We start from the raw sequence: 16000 nt of genomic DNA on the forward strand, positions 1-16000 counted from the left end.
TAGTGACAGCTTAATTTAAGCTAACTTGTCAGCCCTTTGTTTGTTTAATAACATTTTACCTATTTTAATTTCATTGTGTTTTTTGTGTTTGGAGTCATGGAGTCATTGACCGTTTTAATTTAAATGAGTCATATGATGTTGTGAAAATTATTATTAACATTATATTGAAACATTATTTTGTGTATTTGGTGTAATGCAATGAGTTTGAAACGACAAGCACCAAGCATTAATCTACGCTGCCTAAAAATTGTGTTTGAATAGTAAGTAGCAGGTTCTTTTAATAAGAAAACATTCTTAAAGGTTGTGAGTCAGAAGCGCCAGACTGTTCTTGCAGAGGTAGAATTGCTCCACTTTATAGCATAGACTGCTCTGCAGGTTCAGGAATCAGTCCCTTCCTAAATGTGCTGAACACACTCTAATATTTATGTTGAAGTGTTCTGGAACAGTGTTGTGAATACAACTTAACCACTGATTCATAGCTGTGTCCTCTTTTGGGAGCACAAAGAAAGTAGTTTCACTTTCACAATGAAACACGGCATCTCCATAACATGGCGCCCGCAGCAACACTACATCGAGAATAATAGCTCTGTGATGTAGAAAAGTGTGTGTGTGTGTGTTCAAACGAGCCATTTTAGAGGGGTGAGGACGTGTCAAAACTTTTATAAAGAATATCTCTTCGGTTTTGAAACTTTAGCCTTTGCATCTTTAGGGATCTTTTCTATGCACTAACAGCTTGTAACACTCCAAAGAGAAAGGAATACTTGAAATCGCATCATATGACCCCTTTAAAGCGCCTTATTGATTTGTTTCTTGCAAACACTCCGTTTTTGGCTTTTCAGGATCTTAACTGATGGTGTGAATTACTTGTGGATTATTGTGATATTTTGGACTCATTCACTGTAAAGGATCCATTTCTCAAAAATGAAGAAACTCTGGGTGAATCAATGTCCGGATGTTGTAGATGAACTGTCCCTTTAAGAATCCATTTCACTTAGTTTTTTAGCCTCTTCATTAAACGTATCAGCTCGGGAAAAATAATCCATACAGTACCCTTTGAACTTGGGCCAAGCAGTAAGCATCAATAACGCTGTTGTATAACTTACTGTATATTCAACCCTGCCTGTCTTATGCAAAATATCGCTGTTTTAGCAGGAATTTTTGCAGCTCAAAGCGAACTGTTGCTCAGGTCATGACTGAAACCGAGACCTAGTCTTTTGAGTTTGCAAGACAGAGACTAACTGTGGAGCTCCAAGACAGGAAGGAGAATGAATATGTCATTGTGAGTGTTGGGCTTTCGTGTCCCCAGGCAGCTGCTGCAATGGGACCAGAGAGCAATCATCCCCGCATAGCCAAGACACACTAATTGAGATGTAATAAGTTTGTAAATGAACCAAGCATGCTAATATATCTGTTTATCCATATGAGGCTTCGGTCGCGTCTCACCGAGGGGCAACTATTAATTAAATGCAGTAAAACGAAAAGCCCTTCCTTATGACAGGTTGCACACTTTATAATACCAAGGCATGTCGTGTGAAGACTTAGCCGCGTGTATCGAAGCGCTAACCATGCACACAACGCCAAAAACATCCTTTAATTTGGAGAGGATTAAATGCAAATGGCAACAGAGGAAGTTTTCGCGAAAGTGGAACTCGACATGGCTTAGTTTTTATCCAGCGTTTAGAGGAGGTTAAGCCACATTGTCAACCTCTCATGAATAATTAGCTGTACTTGCTGCTGTGGTTTATAAAAGGAACTCGGTTGTCATCGTCCTCTAAGTAGAGGACAAAATGAGCATGGCACAACAAAAAAGACTCCAGAGGACGGCCGAATGAGATGGAGATAAATGAGGACACTGTCAGCCAAGATTTTAGCGCAGGTCAATGTTTGAGTTCAGAGGATTTCAGAGCGGATTAAACGCCGCTGGGCAACCAGTGCTAAATGGGTTAGTTGGTCCATTGCAGAGGTTAACTTTTTGGATTATTCCAAGTTTAGTCCTAGTCGAAACCGCAACAAGCAAAGAAACGCTGACATTCAATTATATGTGTGCTAATAGATTTCATTTTGGATATTTGACAAAGACCATGGTGCTACAGTCAAGAAAAAAACATCAGAATTAAATGGAATTATCAAAAATCACAAACTCGTAAGACTTAAAGCATGCATGCAAATAAAACCCCTATACATTCCAAAACATCACAGGCTTATATGTCTTCTGGCCATATTTTGTGTGATAAAAGAAAAAAAAATGGAAGTGCAAGGTGTATTATTATTATTATTATTATTGTTAATTATTACTATTATTACTATTAAATTATTACTATTAAATATTTACAGTTCAATTTGTGTTTTTTTTATTTCTATTGTTTATTAGTGATTACATAATTGCAGTTGTTGGGGTTGTAATAACATTTTTACATCAACATTTTTACTATTAGTACTATTTTTATTGAATCACATGAAAAAAGTTACTGTAATACTATTGAACTGTAACATATATAATAAATTTATTGAGCTTTATAAAGCTGCTACTACTACTGTTATTAATATTATTATTATTATTATATTGCAACAGTAACATATATATGGTGGTTGTTGCTTTTAAAAGCATAGAAGCTGTTATTTTGGTGGAATACTTCAGAGAATTGTTACGAGCACATCAGATTACACATTTATCTGATTATTTGTTTAATTTTGTAATTGCCCTAAGCCATATTGAGTATTGAGGCATTGTTAGAATTATATACACATTCATATAATCTCCAGCGCTAATTTTTACTCTTGTTTGGCGAGTGTTAATTTTAGGCCCTGCGTCTAAATACTAAAGTCCTGCTTTGGATTCCAGTCGTCTAGGCAGTGATTTTTGTATTCTGCGTCACACATCACTGGTGCTTTCATTACACGCGGGGCTGACCCTCAGACCGAGAGATCCCGACGCCGCGTCTGTGGCCTCCAACCTCCTCTGGGCTTTTCCCATGACCGGATCTCCTCGACAAAACCTGTGATGCTCGTGTAGACACGGACTCTCATCATCTATATGAATAAAACAAGTGCGACAAAAGTTATTTGCCCTCAATCATATGGTTAGAGCATTCAATAATGCATGGAAGCGCCATCCATTTTCTTCATCTTTGGTTTTCTGGCCGGCGATGCTCCAGGTTGATTTGTCCAGTACTGTTATTGAACTCGTATATAAAGATAGAGTATACAGCACCCAGCTAGACACCTGTGTTAGCGGTGAATGTAAATCTGAATAAGTTTTTAACTTGGAAAAAAACTTGTTTTGTATTGTTTTGTTTTATTTATATATATATATATATATATATATATATATATATATATATATATATATATATATATACATATATATATATATATATATATATATATATATATATATATATATATATATATATATATATATATATATATATATATATATATATATATATTTAAATTAAATTATATATAAATTTTTATAGTTAAATTAGTCAATTATTTTAGTGATATTAGTGTTATTTTAACTCTATTTTACAAAAAATGTATTCAATACAATACCATAATTTCATGGGGCAGTGGAATAGATGTTTATACAATAGTATTGAAAGTTATGTAGCATTGCAATTCATGATGTTTTCAAAAACATGGTATTAGCATGAATTTTTGTGCAATCAAGTAGAGTAAAAAGTAGTACTCTTTGTATTTTTGCCTTTAACTATAGCACAATCTTAGTGTTCCTGTCAAGATCCAAGTAATATTTCACCGATTTAAGCCAAATTAATGTTCGATTTCCCACAGTTTTCACCCTCAAATAATGTTTAACTGTCCCCGTATCGACACAAAGTAACAAAAGCACTTCATTACGAAGCCAGCCGCAGTAGTTAATAACCTATAGTGTTAATATATGATAATGGTTCGGTAAGGAGCTGCGTGAGCCAATATTCCCCCTCCAAAATCCATTTTAATTTCACTATGCAAATGTAATTTTGTGTTCATAACAGAATAAATGAGGCTCTCCGTCTCTGCGTTGACTGCAGGTGTCTGTGTTTTCCTCTAATGGTAATTTAAGGGACATACCTGATGATTAGGTTTTGTGATCTGTTTTTCTTTCTCTCCTTGTGAAATTAATGGCTCTCTGAGTCTGAGCGCTTCACTCGTACTGCGTGTTTGTATACTGAGACGGCCTTGTGCTCTCTGAGAAATGCTGAAACAATGGAGAGTATCAGCCAATTAGTGTAACGCTGGTAAAAACGAGGGGATGAGATCGGTTTATTTTTAGCGCGTTTTGGTCCAACATCCCCAAATCAAGACTCGTTCATTAGTAGCCGAGAGTCTTCATCTTTAAGTGCTCTCCTCCTCTGTTTGGTCTGTCTGACTCGGCAGCCGTGGATAAATAGCGTGGCTTGTTAGTCGGGTTAATGATTAAAAGCATTTGCACTGTGATTATTGAAGTGGAAAGAAGGATTAAAACAAACAGATGTGTGAAAAAGTAAAAACGCTCCGGAGAGGATTAGAACACGGTCATCAGCGGGAGTCTGTCAGCTCAAATACGCTTCGCTTTTTCCAAACACAGAGCGCCGCTAAAATGTCAGAGGTGTATGTTATACCGTGAATAAAAACAATTGTAAAAATGTGTGACATTTTCAGCCGTCTAGCAAATGCTATTCGGTAAACGTGAGCGAGAAAATTGCCCTGAAAATGGAAATATTCAATTGGGTGGGCAAACCGCTTGGCCACGTCTTTGACTTTGTTTATTTGCTGCCTGAGAAACCACTTGAAACACACCGGAAGTTTCCTGGGACACATCCCCCTTTTTTATGACCCAGTACAATCGTAGTCATGAACCGTAATTTGCTATTTGCCTTCTTTAAGAAGAAAAATTAACATGAATAATTTCGAAGCTTTTCACTCTAATATATGCATATAACACACAATTTTTTTTTTTAAATAATAATAAAAATAAATAATAATAAAAAATAAATAAATAAATAATAATAATAAATAAATAATAATAATAATAATAAAAATAAATAAATAAATAAATATATATATATATATATATATATATATATATATATATATATATATATATATATATATATATATATATATAAATTTTACCAGACAAAAAGCCATGATAGCTGTGGTAAAACCTGACTGGACAGAAAAGATCATCAAAAGTGTTGAGTTTGCACACTTCTTATCAGAAAAGGTAAAAAAAAATATTACCTTTTGTTGTTAAAGGTTTATTGCATCTTACAAATGAAACAATGTCTGTGGGCAAAACAACAAACTGGCGGTTTATATATAATCATGTGTAATTGCATATGCGTTTAATTATAGCCTGAATAATCACGTAGCTGTAACAGTAATTGCCTGCTGAAACTGAAATGTACACATCTTCATCTGTTCTGAAAATGTTATGCGAGATACGTCGCCCCTTGACCTTTCTTTCTAGACCAAGTTGGTTTATGCACTACTATACATAAAAAGGATTAATGTGTAATTATTTTTTTAAGCGTTACTCATAGAATCACCTCCACATCAGTCTCCCCCGTTTCCAAACCCAAATTTAATTGATGGTTTGCTTAAGGCTATTTTCAATTTTAATAAGCAGACCTTACAGGAAACAAAAAGCTCTGACCCCAGCCTGCTTCTTAAACAAAAGCTAAACCAGCACTCTGTCTCCCAGCATGTCGACGGCTGTTTTAGAGACTCCAGCCTGTTGTCAAACATGATTATTAATGCTGAAAACAGCAGGTGCCTTTCTGGTGAGGGGTGACTAGTGCAAATCTACATCGACGCCACGAAAAAAAACACAAGGGAAGTGCTGAGAGACCAAAGTATCAAGGGAAGACTAGAAGCGAACTGATAGTAAGTGGCAGAGAAGTGGTAGGTGTCGGGACGGGGTGATGAAAGGGCTTAAAGTGAGTGATAGAGACCGGAACGAGCATCGGAGGGAAGACGATCTGGGATTGGCGGGGAGGGACGACAAAGCTTGCCAAGGACCGTTAGCCCCGCTGATGTCATCAGGAGACGAATGCCGTCAAACACAGCCCACGCTCCGATTGGCCGCGAGTGCATCGGACATCATCCGCTCTGAGGTCATTCAGATCGCGTCGGCTCCCCGGCTGACGTCTCTCTGGCGTTTGTTGGCACCCATCCGCTTAGCCTCCGCTTCACTCTCAGCCGTGTCACAACGCTTTACCCCTCTCTTTTATCTCCCTGGATGTGCTCGTGATTTCCACTGACAGACGAGTGATAGCAATCAGCCCCACCATCAATCCCAAGCTCGGCACCGGAGCGACTCCAGAGGAGTCTTCCTTCCATCTGCATCATCATCCGTTTAATTAGATGTGCTCGCTAAAGCAGGCATCAGCGTGACTATTGCTCACACTGCGTTCATGTCACGCTACGAACGCGCCGCGGACGCCAGCGATGCCTCGAAATGTGCCAAAGGCTTTCGTTTTCGATAACATTTACTACAAAAACAACAAAAAATTTTGTATGTCATTTGTACGAATTTTGGGCATGCTTCAGAAATCGTTGATTTGCTTCTTAAAACACACTTCTGATTACCATTAGTTGATCCGTTGTTCACGTATGTGACCCTGGAGCACAGATCTCGTCATAAATAGCACAAATGTATTTGTAGCAATAGCCAAAATACCAAATATCGTTAGGATATTAAAGTCAAGATCATGTTCCGTGAAGATATTTTGTAGATTTCCTACCATAATTATATCAAAACTTAATTTGTAGTTGGTAATATGCATTGTTACAGATGTATTTCGGCCAGTTTTAAAGGCAATTTTCTTTCGGATTACAGATTTTCAAGTTTTATCTAGACCAAATAATCTTATCTAATCCTAGCAAAGGTTATTTAAATGATGAATCTCAATTTAAAAAATGCAGAGGTCATCTTTACACTTCCTGACACTTTAGCAAAGGATGTTTTGCCAACAATTTTGGGGTATCTAAATCTACATGAAGTCTTTTTAATAATCGCAATATGAAGAACTTTTAACGTAACTATAAATGCATGGGCGGAAATTGACAATCAAATCCCAATTTTTCTGTTTATATCGAAACGCAATAAAAATAATAAAAAGGTTTATTTGCAAAAGAAATAATAATAATAATAATACTTTTTAAATTGTTTCTTTTCATTGTGCATTCCAGTTAATCTCAATTCAATTAAACTCCAGTTTGAGTTATTTTCATTAGGTTAAAAAACTTTAAATACAGCTAAGTAACACAATAAAACTCTCTCTCTCTCTCTCTCAGTAGAACAGTAAATATGATTTTTAACTCTTTCAGATCTTTAGACTTGTGTGATTCATAAGTGGTCGCTACTTTGAAAGTAAAAAGAAAGGAAGAATAACTGATGATGTATAGAGCTGTATGCCCAGTGTAGTATTTTAGCTGATTTCGAGCCGGAGTGAGCGTCAGAAGTGTTTTGATTAAGTAACTCGTAGATCTGTGTTGCTCGAGTCACAAACTGTTTCAGACACTTCAGTCTGATTCGGTGGACTTATCCGAAACGAATAGAGTTGACTAAATCCAATGAGAAACACCAAAAACAGCCTCTTATCGGCTCCACAACACCCAGTCACTGCGGCTTGAATTTTATAATCGACAAACACTCTTATTTTCTACAGAGAAATCAAGCATTTAAATCCAATTCAAGGTTGGAGACAATTAAAGCGAACATTTCATGTATGTTTTTGTATTTAGCAATTGGTGAAATGAGTGTTTGAAGCTAAATTGTAATCCGGCGGTCTTGAGAGAGACGGGAATCGCTAATGTCTCCACCTGGGAGAGGAGGGGAGAGTTGATTGATTTGTACGTGTGAAGGTTAGATTTATTCCGGTTTCTGTCCCGTCTGGCTGAGCGCTTTGACCCCCGAGCATTCCCTTCATTAACATATAAAGCACATTTCCCTCACATCTGAAGGAATGCCTCACTGGGTTAAACCGCGACGCTCGCGCTCGAGAAAGAGAGAGAGAGTGAGAGCTCAGAAAAGACGAGAAATTTCTGTTTGTTCACTTTTTCACTCACCGTAGGTCATAGAGGGTGGCAAAGCAAATAAAAATTCATAATGACTATAATCACATCAGTAATAGCGGCACCGTTTCCAGCCCTGATCACACGAAGAGCCGCACGGACCCGTCTCGGACTGGATATCTCCATTTAATTATCCCTCTCAAAACTTTCTTCTCTTGCTTGCTTTGTTATCTGCAATTATTAGAATCATAAATCAAACGAACCTGGCAATCTATATTACAAATATGTGACCCTGGAGCGTAAAACCAGTCTTGCGTAGCTTGGGTATGTTTTTTGTGACGGACAGCAATACTTTGTATGGGTCAAAGTTATATATTTTTATTTTATGCCACAAATCGTCGAGCTATTAAGATATTTGGTACATTTCCTACTGTAAATATATCAGTATATACTTCATTTTTGATTAGTAATATGCGTTGCCCAGAACTGAATTTGGACAACTTTAAAGTAGATTTTGTCAATATTTAGATTTTTTGCACCATCGGTTTTTTTAAATAAATGTATCTCATAAGAGATTATTTATTCAGCATGTAGATGAAATTGGGAATTTTTGAAAAATTTTGGTTTTGGATTCGAGTGGATGTGTTTGGACTAGTCGCATTCATCCTTGTTAAAATATTTGTGTCACACTCTGAGAAACAAAGAATAAAGTGAGCGTGTTTTCCACTCAGTTGGTGTTTTTCTTCTGCAGCTGGCGCTGGGAATAAGATGGGCTGGGCGTTCGGTCTGGGGCTGGAGAGGCTGGCCATGGTTCTGTTCGGGATCCCTGATATCCGTCTGTTCTGGAGCGAGGACGAACGCTTCCTCAAACAGTTCCGCCTGTCTGACATCTACCAGCCCGTCACCTTCCAGGTAAGATCTAAACCTCCCTCTAAAACAGGAACCGTGAGGGCACTATAGTGACGTTTTAAAAATCAAGATCTGTGTAATGTGTTTGAAAGATGTCTCGGCTGTATGTGAGTGCGTATGTTTATTTATGCTTCTTACGTTTTATCTGTTTATTTTTGCATAGCATCTGTATTTTTGGTATTCCATCAATAAGTATGGAACATTGGTTGAGCACAGTTTTTCAGTTTGGGTTTTTCAAGGATGGGAACGTTTTAGTAATATTCAACTTTCTAGAACATTGTGGGACTGGTCATAAAAGACTAAAAAAATTAACGAATCCAACATATTGCACCAATTAAAAATCAGTGTATCAGAATGATTTCTGAAGGAATTTGGCTTTGCATCACAGGAATAAATGACATTTTAACATGGATTCACATAGAAAACCATTGCTGCTTTTACCATATTTTCACATAAATGCAGCCTTGGAGATCCTAAAGGATCACCAAAAAGTTGTATTTCTATACGAATAGTAAAATCCAGACCGCATCTAATGATACAGAGGAAAGATATCGCTGGACTCGCATCATAGTTATCCTAGTTATCGTTCTTGGTGTGATTAGGCCTTTCAGGTTCAGTATGTTTCCCAGTGTGCATTTCTCTCGTGATGTCACTGAGGTTTGCAGTGCCGATTTGTCAAATTCACATTCTGTTCCTCTCTCTCTCTCTCTCTGCGCCGCCTCTCTCCATCTCGTATTTTTTTCCCCCACCTCGTTGCTATTATTCTAAGGGTCAAATGAACACACGCAGCACGCTATCCCATAATAGTCAGTCATAAGCATAGCCGCGAGCGCACAGACCGTGACGACCACAGCTTTGCGAGCTGAATCAAAACAGCTGGTCTGGAAACACTGTCACTAAATTCACTGAGGTCTGAATCAATGCCACCATGATTCGTTTTTGTACCGCTGAGGTGTAACCAATAAAACCAGCCCTCTAGACGCTGAACTGGGGATATTGCTACTTCTGAGTAAAACATGTAACACGGAAGAAAACAAATGAGAATCTCGTTAAACCTGGATTGCAAGATTTTACAGATGATCGGGCTTCTTGGTATTTTCAGTTTAAAAGGACTGTTTTTATTTATTATTTTTTAGATATTTTAAACTTATTCTTGTGATGCAAAACTGAATTTTTAGCATCATTGCTACAGTCTTCAGTGTCCTTTAGGAATCATTCTAATATGCTGCTATATGGTATATAACAGTGATGCATTTTATTTCTCTGGATTCTTTAAAGAATAGAAAGTTCAAAGAAGTTCAAAGAATAGAAAATGTTGTAAATATTTTTACTGTCACTTTTGATGAATTTAATGCGCCCTTGCTGAACAAAAAAACATATTGGATCCTTTATAAATAAAAAAATAAATAAAAAAGCCTTTCGAAGAGTAGTGTATTTGTGCTGACTGGGGTATTGAAACGCTATAAAAAATGGTTTAAATGCAGCAGAGCAGAGAGACTTTAACGGAAACAGGAAAAAAGCAAAGTTTAGTCTCAGCGAAAATTACGTTTTCTGTTTTTCAACAGGTTTTCGGAACATTCCAGATCTGCTATTGGTCAGACAAACATGTAGCCCCTCCCCCGACTCGTGCCATTGGTTGAGACAGCGTCAAGGGATACTGTTAATATGTTAGGGGTACTTCAGCTCAAACATTAAATAGTACAATAAAAAATAATATATTTTTTTATCTTTGCACATTAAACTGGGGTGAGAGAAAATATTTTAACCTTTATATTGAGAATGGTTTTAATCTTAAGTCAATTCAGAAATATCAAATCAATACAAAACATCAAATTCTAGTGTAACTAACTATTTAAATTCGATTTGCATTGATGAAGTCGAGTTTACATCTTATGGGACAAAAGGTAATTAGCATGAAAGGCGCTGGGAAATACCACGGCAAAATACCGCTAAATTTTTGTAAGACCGAGACCCTTGTAACAGACGCATAGAGACTACTCCGATGATAGCAAACATGACTGTGAATATCACTTGCTTTAATGTTACGAACATTATATTCCTCTACTGACCATGAGTGAGGGATGATGGGTGAGAGGAAGTGGACCGAGGGGACAAGGGCCTTTCAGCCGAAACAGAAGTCTGTGTGTTGATGCGCCGCGTGTGTATCGTCCGTCCCAGAAGATCAAAGAGGTTCAGTAAATCTTCCGCTGTGATTTTCCTTTATTGCTGCAGCACATTAATTGCGTGGCTGCCTGTTTAAATTAGCAATGAAGCGGTTGCACGCAGACCGCAGGAGAGGTGTTTTGAGGACAGCTTGTGATCTTCTCTGCACACGTGACCTTCTGTATGTCTCGTATGGCCTGTATTGTTGAGGGACCTTGGTCTATTAAAGGTTCGACGCTGAACGTGTCCTCCTATAGATGTGTGTGTGTGTGGCAGGCTGGACGGTAGCCCTGCAGGGAATGCGTGTGTGTGTGTGACTGATTACCTATGCTCTCTGGCTGTAGGTCATTTCTCAGCCCATCTCCCTCTCTGCCCACCGTCCATTACTCAGAGAGAGAGAGGGAGCGAGAGACATTTGCTTGTCAGTTGGCCTGACGCTCTGCCGGGGTTATATATGACAGTCTCTCTGTCTATCTCTCTCTCTGCGCTGGTAATGAGGTATGACCGTGGGGTCGGCGCGCTCATCCGCCCTTGTGTGTTTTGTCGTGTCCTGCGAGAGCAACACGCGCAACATACACACTATAAATCACTGCACACAATAAGACGTGCTGGAAGACACGCATTTCTAAACACAAAACTAAATAAATCTGATCAAATCTATTCAATAATCAACACACTGAGTTATATACCAACAATAAAGTGGTTTTTTATGAAATTATATGATTGATTTAACCGGTTATGCACCAAAATGTGTCAAACTTACATGAAATAATAAAGGCATCACTTGGTTAAGTAGAGCTAATATATGCATATATTTAGTTTGTTATACTAACAAGCCATAAGCATGAATTGCTTTCAGCGAGAGCTCTATAGTTTTGACATTATTATTATTATTTGTTTATGCATTTGGAACAATGCATTTCAGAAAGCTTTCTTTCAACTCCTTCCGCCATATTTATTTAATTCTGTAAGTAATAAAGACAAAGGCGATCAGTTCATGAGCCAATTGAACTGAAGATAACACCGAGAGATCTTTAAAGACGGTCGAAATGCAGTGTTTGAATATCGAAGTAAAACAGAATAGAATTCGAAAGACGAACCTTTATGTTTCGTATCAAAAGTCACAACGCTTACTGCGATCATTCGGTAGGAAGTAGTGTTTAGTGAAGAATTTATTCGATTGTTCAAGTCAAACGAAGGCATAATAGCTCATGCAGTTTAAGAATCAAAACGAAAGAGAAGTTAAATGCCACGGTTTCAATCACCGATTTCAGCCCTGATCAATTCCAGCTCTGCTTCCATTATTATCAAAGTTGTATGTGGCTTAGGTTTTCCCGAAACCAGATTTTCAATCAAAATGTATGAAACAACATTGATTTTGTCAAAATCGCAAGTGGACAGATCGTGCTATTGAGTACAAAATAAAAAATTACACACACACACACACACACACACTTATTAATTTCTCCTACAGTGCATGTGGCGTTGTGCAGGAAACACCCCTGCTCAGCTGACAAGTTCCCAAAACCACTTTAGGATGGATTAAAAGGATGGATTGCTTTTCCAACAGAAAAAAAATAATCCCCTCAACTTGTAAAATCAATATGACACACAGCTTTGAGTGGCTTTCTGCAGTTATAAAAAGGCTGTGTCATGAACAGTTTGATACGCTCAGTCCATTCCTGAAACACTACAAAGCGAATCATGTTACATCCAGGTATTAAATACGGTGTATCATGCTATAGATTGGAATTATTAGCCAAATAGACTGCTTGCTTATCCTTCACTCCATGCAAATGTTCAGCTGTATGTTCTATGCTGTGCATGCCGTACGTTTTTGCTTGATACTCTTGGAACGCCGCTCTGCAAGAGGAGCAGAACTGCTGAATAATAATGACGTAAACGCACCTTGCTTTGAGATCTTTTGCCACGCTCCTCCATGCAGCTGCTCTTGTGGAAGACTTGCTGGTGTTTTATGAGTGTCCCAGGTTTTCTGAGAGCCGGGAGGTCTCAGATGCCTGCCGTTATAAGGATGCTAGCCCTTGTAGGTATGATGGCCTCAGGGTGTGACTGTAGATATAACCCCTGGCTAAAGAGACCAATCGCTCACAACAACATCCTCCTGTGTGTGTGTGTGTGTGTGTGTGTGTTTGTGTAAATAGTGAGGTTTTTGAATGCAATGCATGAAATATATGCGTTGTGCTCTCATGTATCGGTGTCCTAACAAATGGATTTCTTCTTTTCTGGTTTTACGCAGCCTCTCAGCAAGTACCCACCGCTCTACAATGACATCTCTTTTTGGCTGCCGGCTGAAGGTTACACAGAAAACGACTTCTACGACCTGGTGCGCAGCATCGGAGGAGACCTGGTGGAGAAGGTCACGCTGGTGGACGAGTTCACGCATCCAAAGTAAGAAACTCAACGCGTCAGATACAGAAACGCTCGAAGCCAAAGCGCATAACCGAAACAAGCATTCCAGCAGCACAAGGATAAAAATAAATTACAACTGATCAAAGTTTTATTTACTGTGAAACGTTCTGTTATAAATCAGTATGCTTAGCTGTTATAATAATAGATTTGTAGGTGATCACATAGCACTGGACACTTTAAAAGCACGAGGATTAAAAAATATAATGCATTTATTTATTAAATATATTCAGTGCAAAAGGTCCTATTTTACATCATTACTTTTAGCTCTTTATTTCCTCTAGAAAAAGATACATTATATATATATATATATATATATATATATATATATATATATATATATATATATATATATATATATATATATATATATATATATATATATTATACATAATTTTTCTAGGTGAAAAGGAACTTGTATAGATGTGTTTTATTTATTTATTTGAAATATTTGTACACAATGATTTAAAAATATCATAAATGGAATAACAATACATTCAGTCCATTCCTTTTTATGGATTAGTGATTGATTCATTGATTCATTCAGTTGTTCGTTCATTTATTGAATGCAGCTGTTGATCCAACATGAATATTTTAAGAAGTTGTCATTCATTTGTTCAATTTTATCTGTCAGTCTTTGCCTTCATTGTCAAAGCTAATGTCTTTCTCAGGAGAGAATGCTAATGTTATTGCGCCGAGCCGTTAGCAGCGCAGCGTTCGTCTATTGACAAAAGAGGCAGGGGTCAACGATGCCTAATGGCTCGGTTTTGAACTCTCCGGCATTAGCATCCATTTCACATCGGGCTCGTGTTTGACAGCCTCTTCAAACTCATTATCTCCTTCTTCCGTCGTCCATTCACGAGCACTTTCACAGACCACAGAACGAGACACGTGGTTTTCTCTGAATGCACGGCTCTTCCCGAACGGACTGCGGAGGCTCTGCTCGGGTTGCCCTTTCACTGTTTCCTCACCCTGTGACATCAATAATTAATTTTTCAAGAGGATGAGAAGTTCACCTGCGGGCACAGCCGTCCGACTGTCCCAAGTCCCCTCTACTGTAACAGACCGTGTGTGTGTGTGTGTGTGTGTGTGTGTGTGTGTGTGTGTGTGTGTGTGTGTGTGTGTGTGTGTGTGTGTTAAATGAGACAACGAGAACCTGCAGTGCGTAAAAAGAACTGCAAACATTCATCTCTGTCCCTGCTCTTAATCTTTTTTAAATAGCAACCTTTTCCCTCCCCTTCCCCTAATGACATCCATAAATAAGATGACATCATGAGGTGCTGCAAGGGTGTAATAGCCCGAACGGCAGCTAGAGATTGAAAGAGATTGGTGTTTGTTTTCCTCTTTTTCTAATTCGATTCGGTCTAGACCTTTGTTTGCGCGGATGTTTCTTTGAAAACAAATATATTAGTTGATTAGTTTCTAGAATAGTTTGTGTTTTCATCGTAATGTAAGTGTATTGCCACTGCAGAAGTACTTTTCTAAGCAGCCCGTAATGTATGGTGTGTGTGTGTGTGTGTGTGTGTCCTGCAGCTAATTTCCTCTTTATGATCATTTTGCTGCAGTTGCGTCAATGCCTGTGAGCTTAGCTTCATACTTTCTACAACCAGAGAGAGAGAGAGAGAGAGAGGGGAAGGACGAGGGAGACGTCAATACTTACTTTAAGCCTGTTCTCCAACTTCAAATCGCTAATTACAGCGAGAGGATGGCCAATCAGAGCTCATCTAGCCTCCAACCATCTCTGTCCGTCAGAAATGTCACATTCGCAATATTGTCCTAATCATTTTCTCTCGTTTTCTCTGCGGTACTGCTGACTCGGGCAGTTTTGAGAGCTGGTAATATGAGGAGATTGGCAGCAAGTCTCCCATCGCGCTCTTCTTCAGTGCGGTGAGGAAGTTTCTGGCATTAGATGTGCCCTCAAAGAGCCATTGGAAACATAATGCTTCTCCTTTGTGATCGCTGCTTCGGTTTTGACAAAACTGCAGGGTTTCCTTCAAAAATGGCTATTTTTTTTTACATGTGACTCACAGAAATGTTTGTGAAACAAGGCTGTAGTTCTGTATAGGCTCTGAACATCAGAGAATCCACTTGTGTATTTTGCGAACGCTCTGTTGTCTATTTTTTTTTTTCATTATATGGATGCATTCGCCTTCCTCTTAGCATAAATTTTCATAAATACATTTTTATTAAAGCAATAATGTCATTACGCTTTTGTCATAATGGCATGCCCAGTTTTTAAGGAGAAGTATATATTCTCAGTGGGGGACAATCTTACTGGTCAACCCTGTTACCTTATCTAGGCTTGCGGGTCATTTAGCATTGTTAACCTTTAACAACTGGCCACCCTGTTACCATCAACCTATAGTTTACAAAAAAACTTAGTATACAGCTGAAAATATAAAAAGTAAAAAATAAAGTAGAGGCATTAAATTCTCTTTTCAAAAAGTACCTAATACTGTACTTTTGGTAATAGTTGAGAATAGGACTTTTTAATGCA

General features: G+C 38.0%; 1 protein-coding gene across 2 annotated transcripts in view; it reads left to right on the forward strand.

Annotated features, from left to right (window-relative positions):
* Positions 1–16000, forward strand: part of fars2 (phenylalanyl-tRNA synthetase 2, mitochondrial) — a 104372-nt gene that overhangs the window by 43811 nt on the left and 44561 nt on the right. For both annotated transcript variants that reach the window (XM_043226979.1, XM_043226980.1), the window contains exons 5-6: positions 8756–8916; positions 13334–13485. In XM_043226979.1, the coding sequence (XP_043082914.1) occupies positions 8756–8916; positions 13334–13485 (313 nt within the window). The remainder of the gene's footprint in view (positions 1–8755; positions 8917–13333; positions 13486–16000) is intronic.

Source organism: Puntigrus tetrazona, chromosome 24 (genome assembly GCF_018831695.1).
Source record: "Puntigrus tetrazona isolate hp1 chromosome 24, ASM1883169v1, whole genome shotgun sequence".
NCBI classification, from domain to species: domain Eukaryota; kingdom Metazoa; phylum Chordata; class Actinopteri; order Cypriniformes; family Cyprinidae; genus Puntigrus; species Puntigrus tetrazona.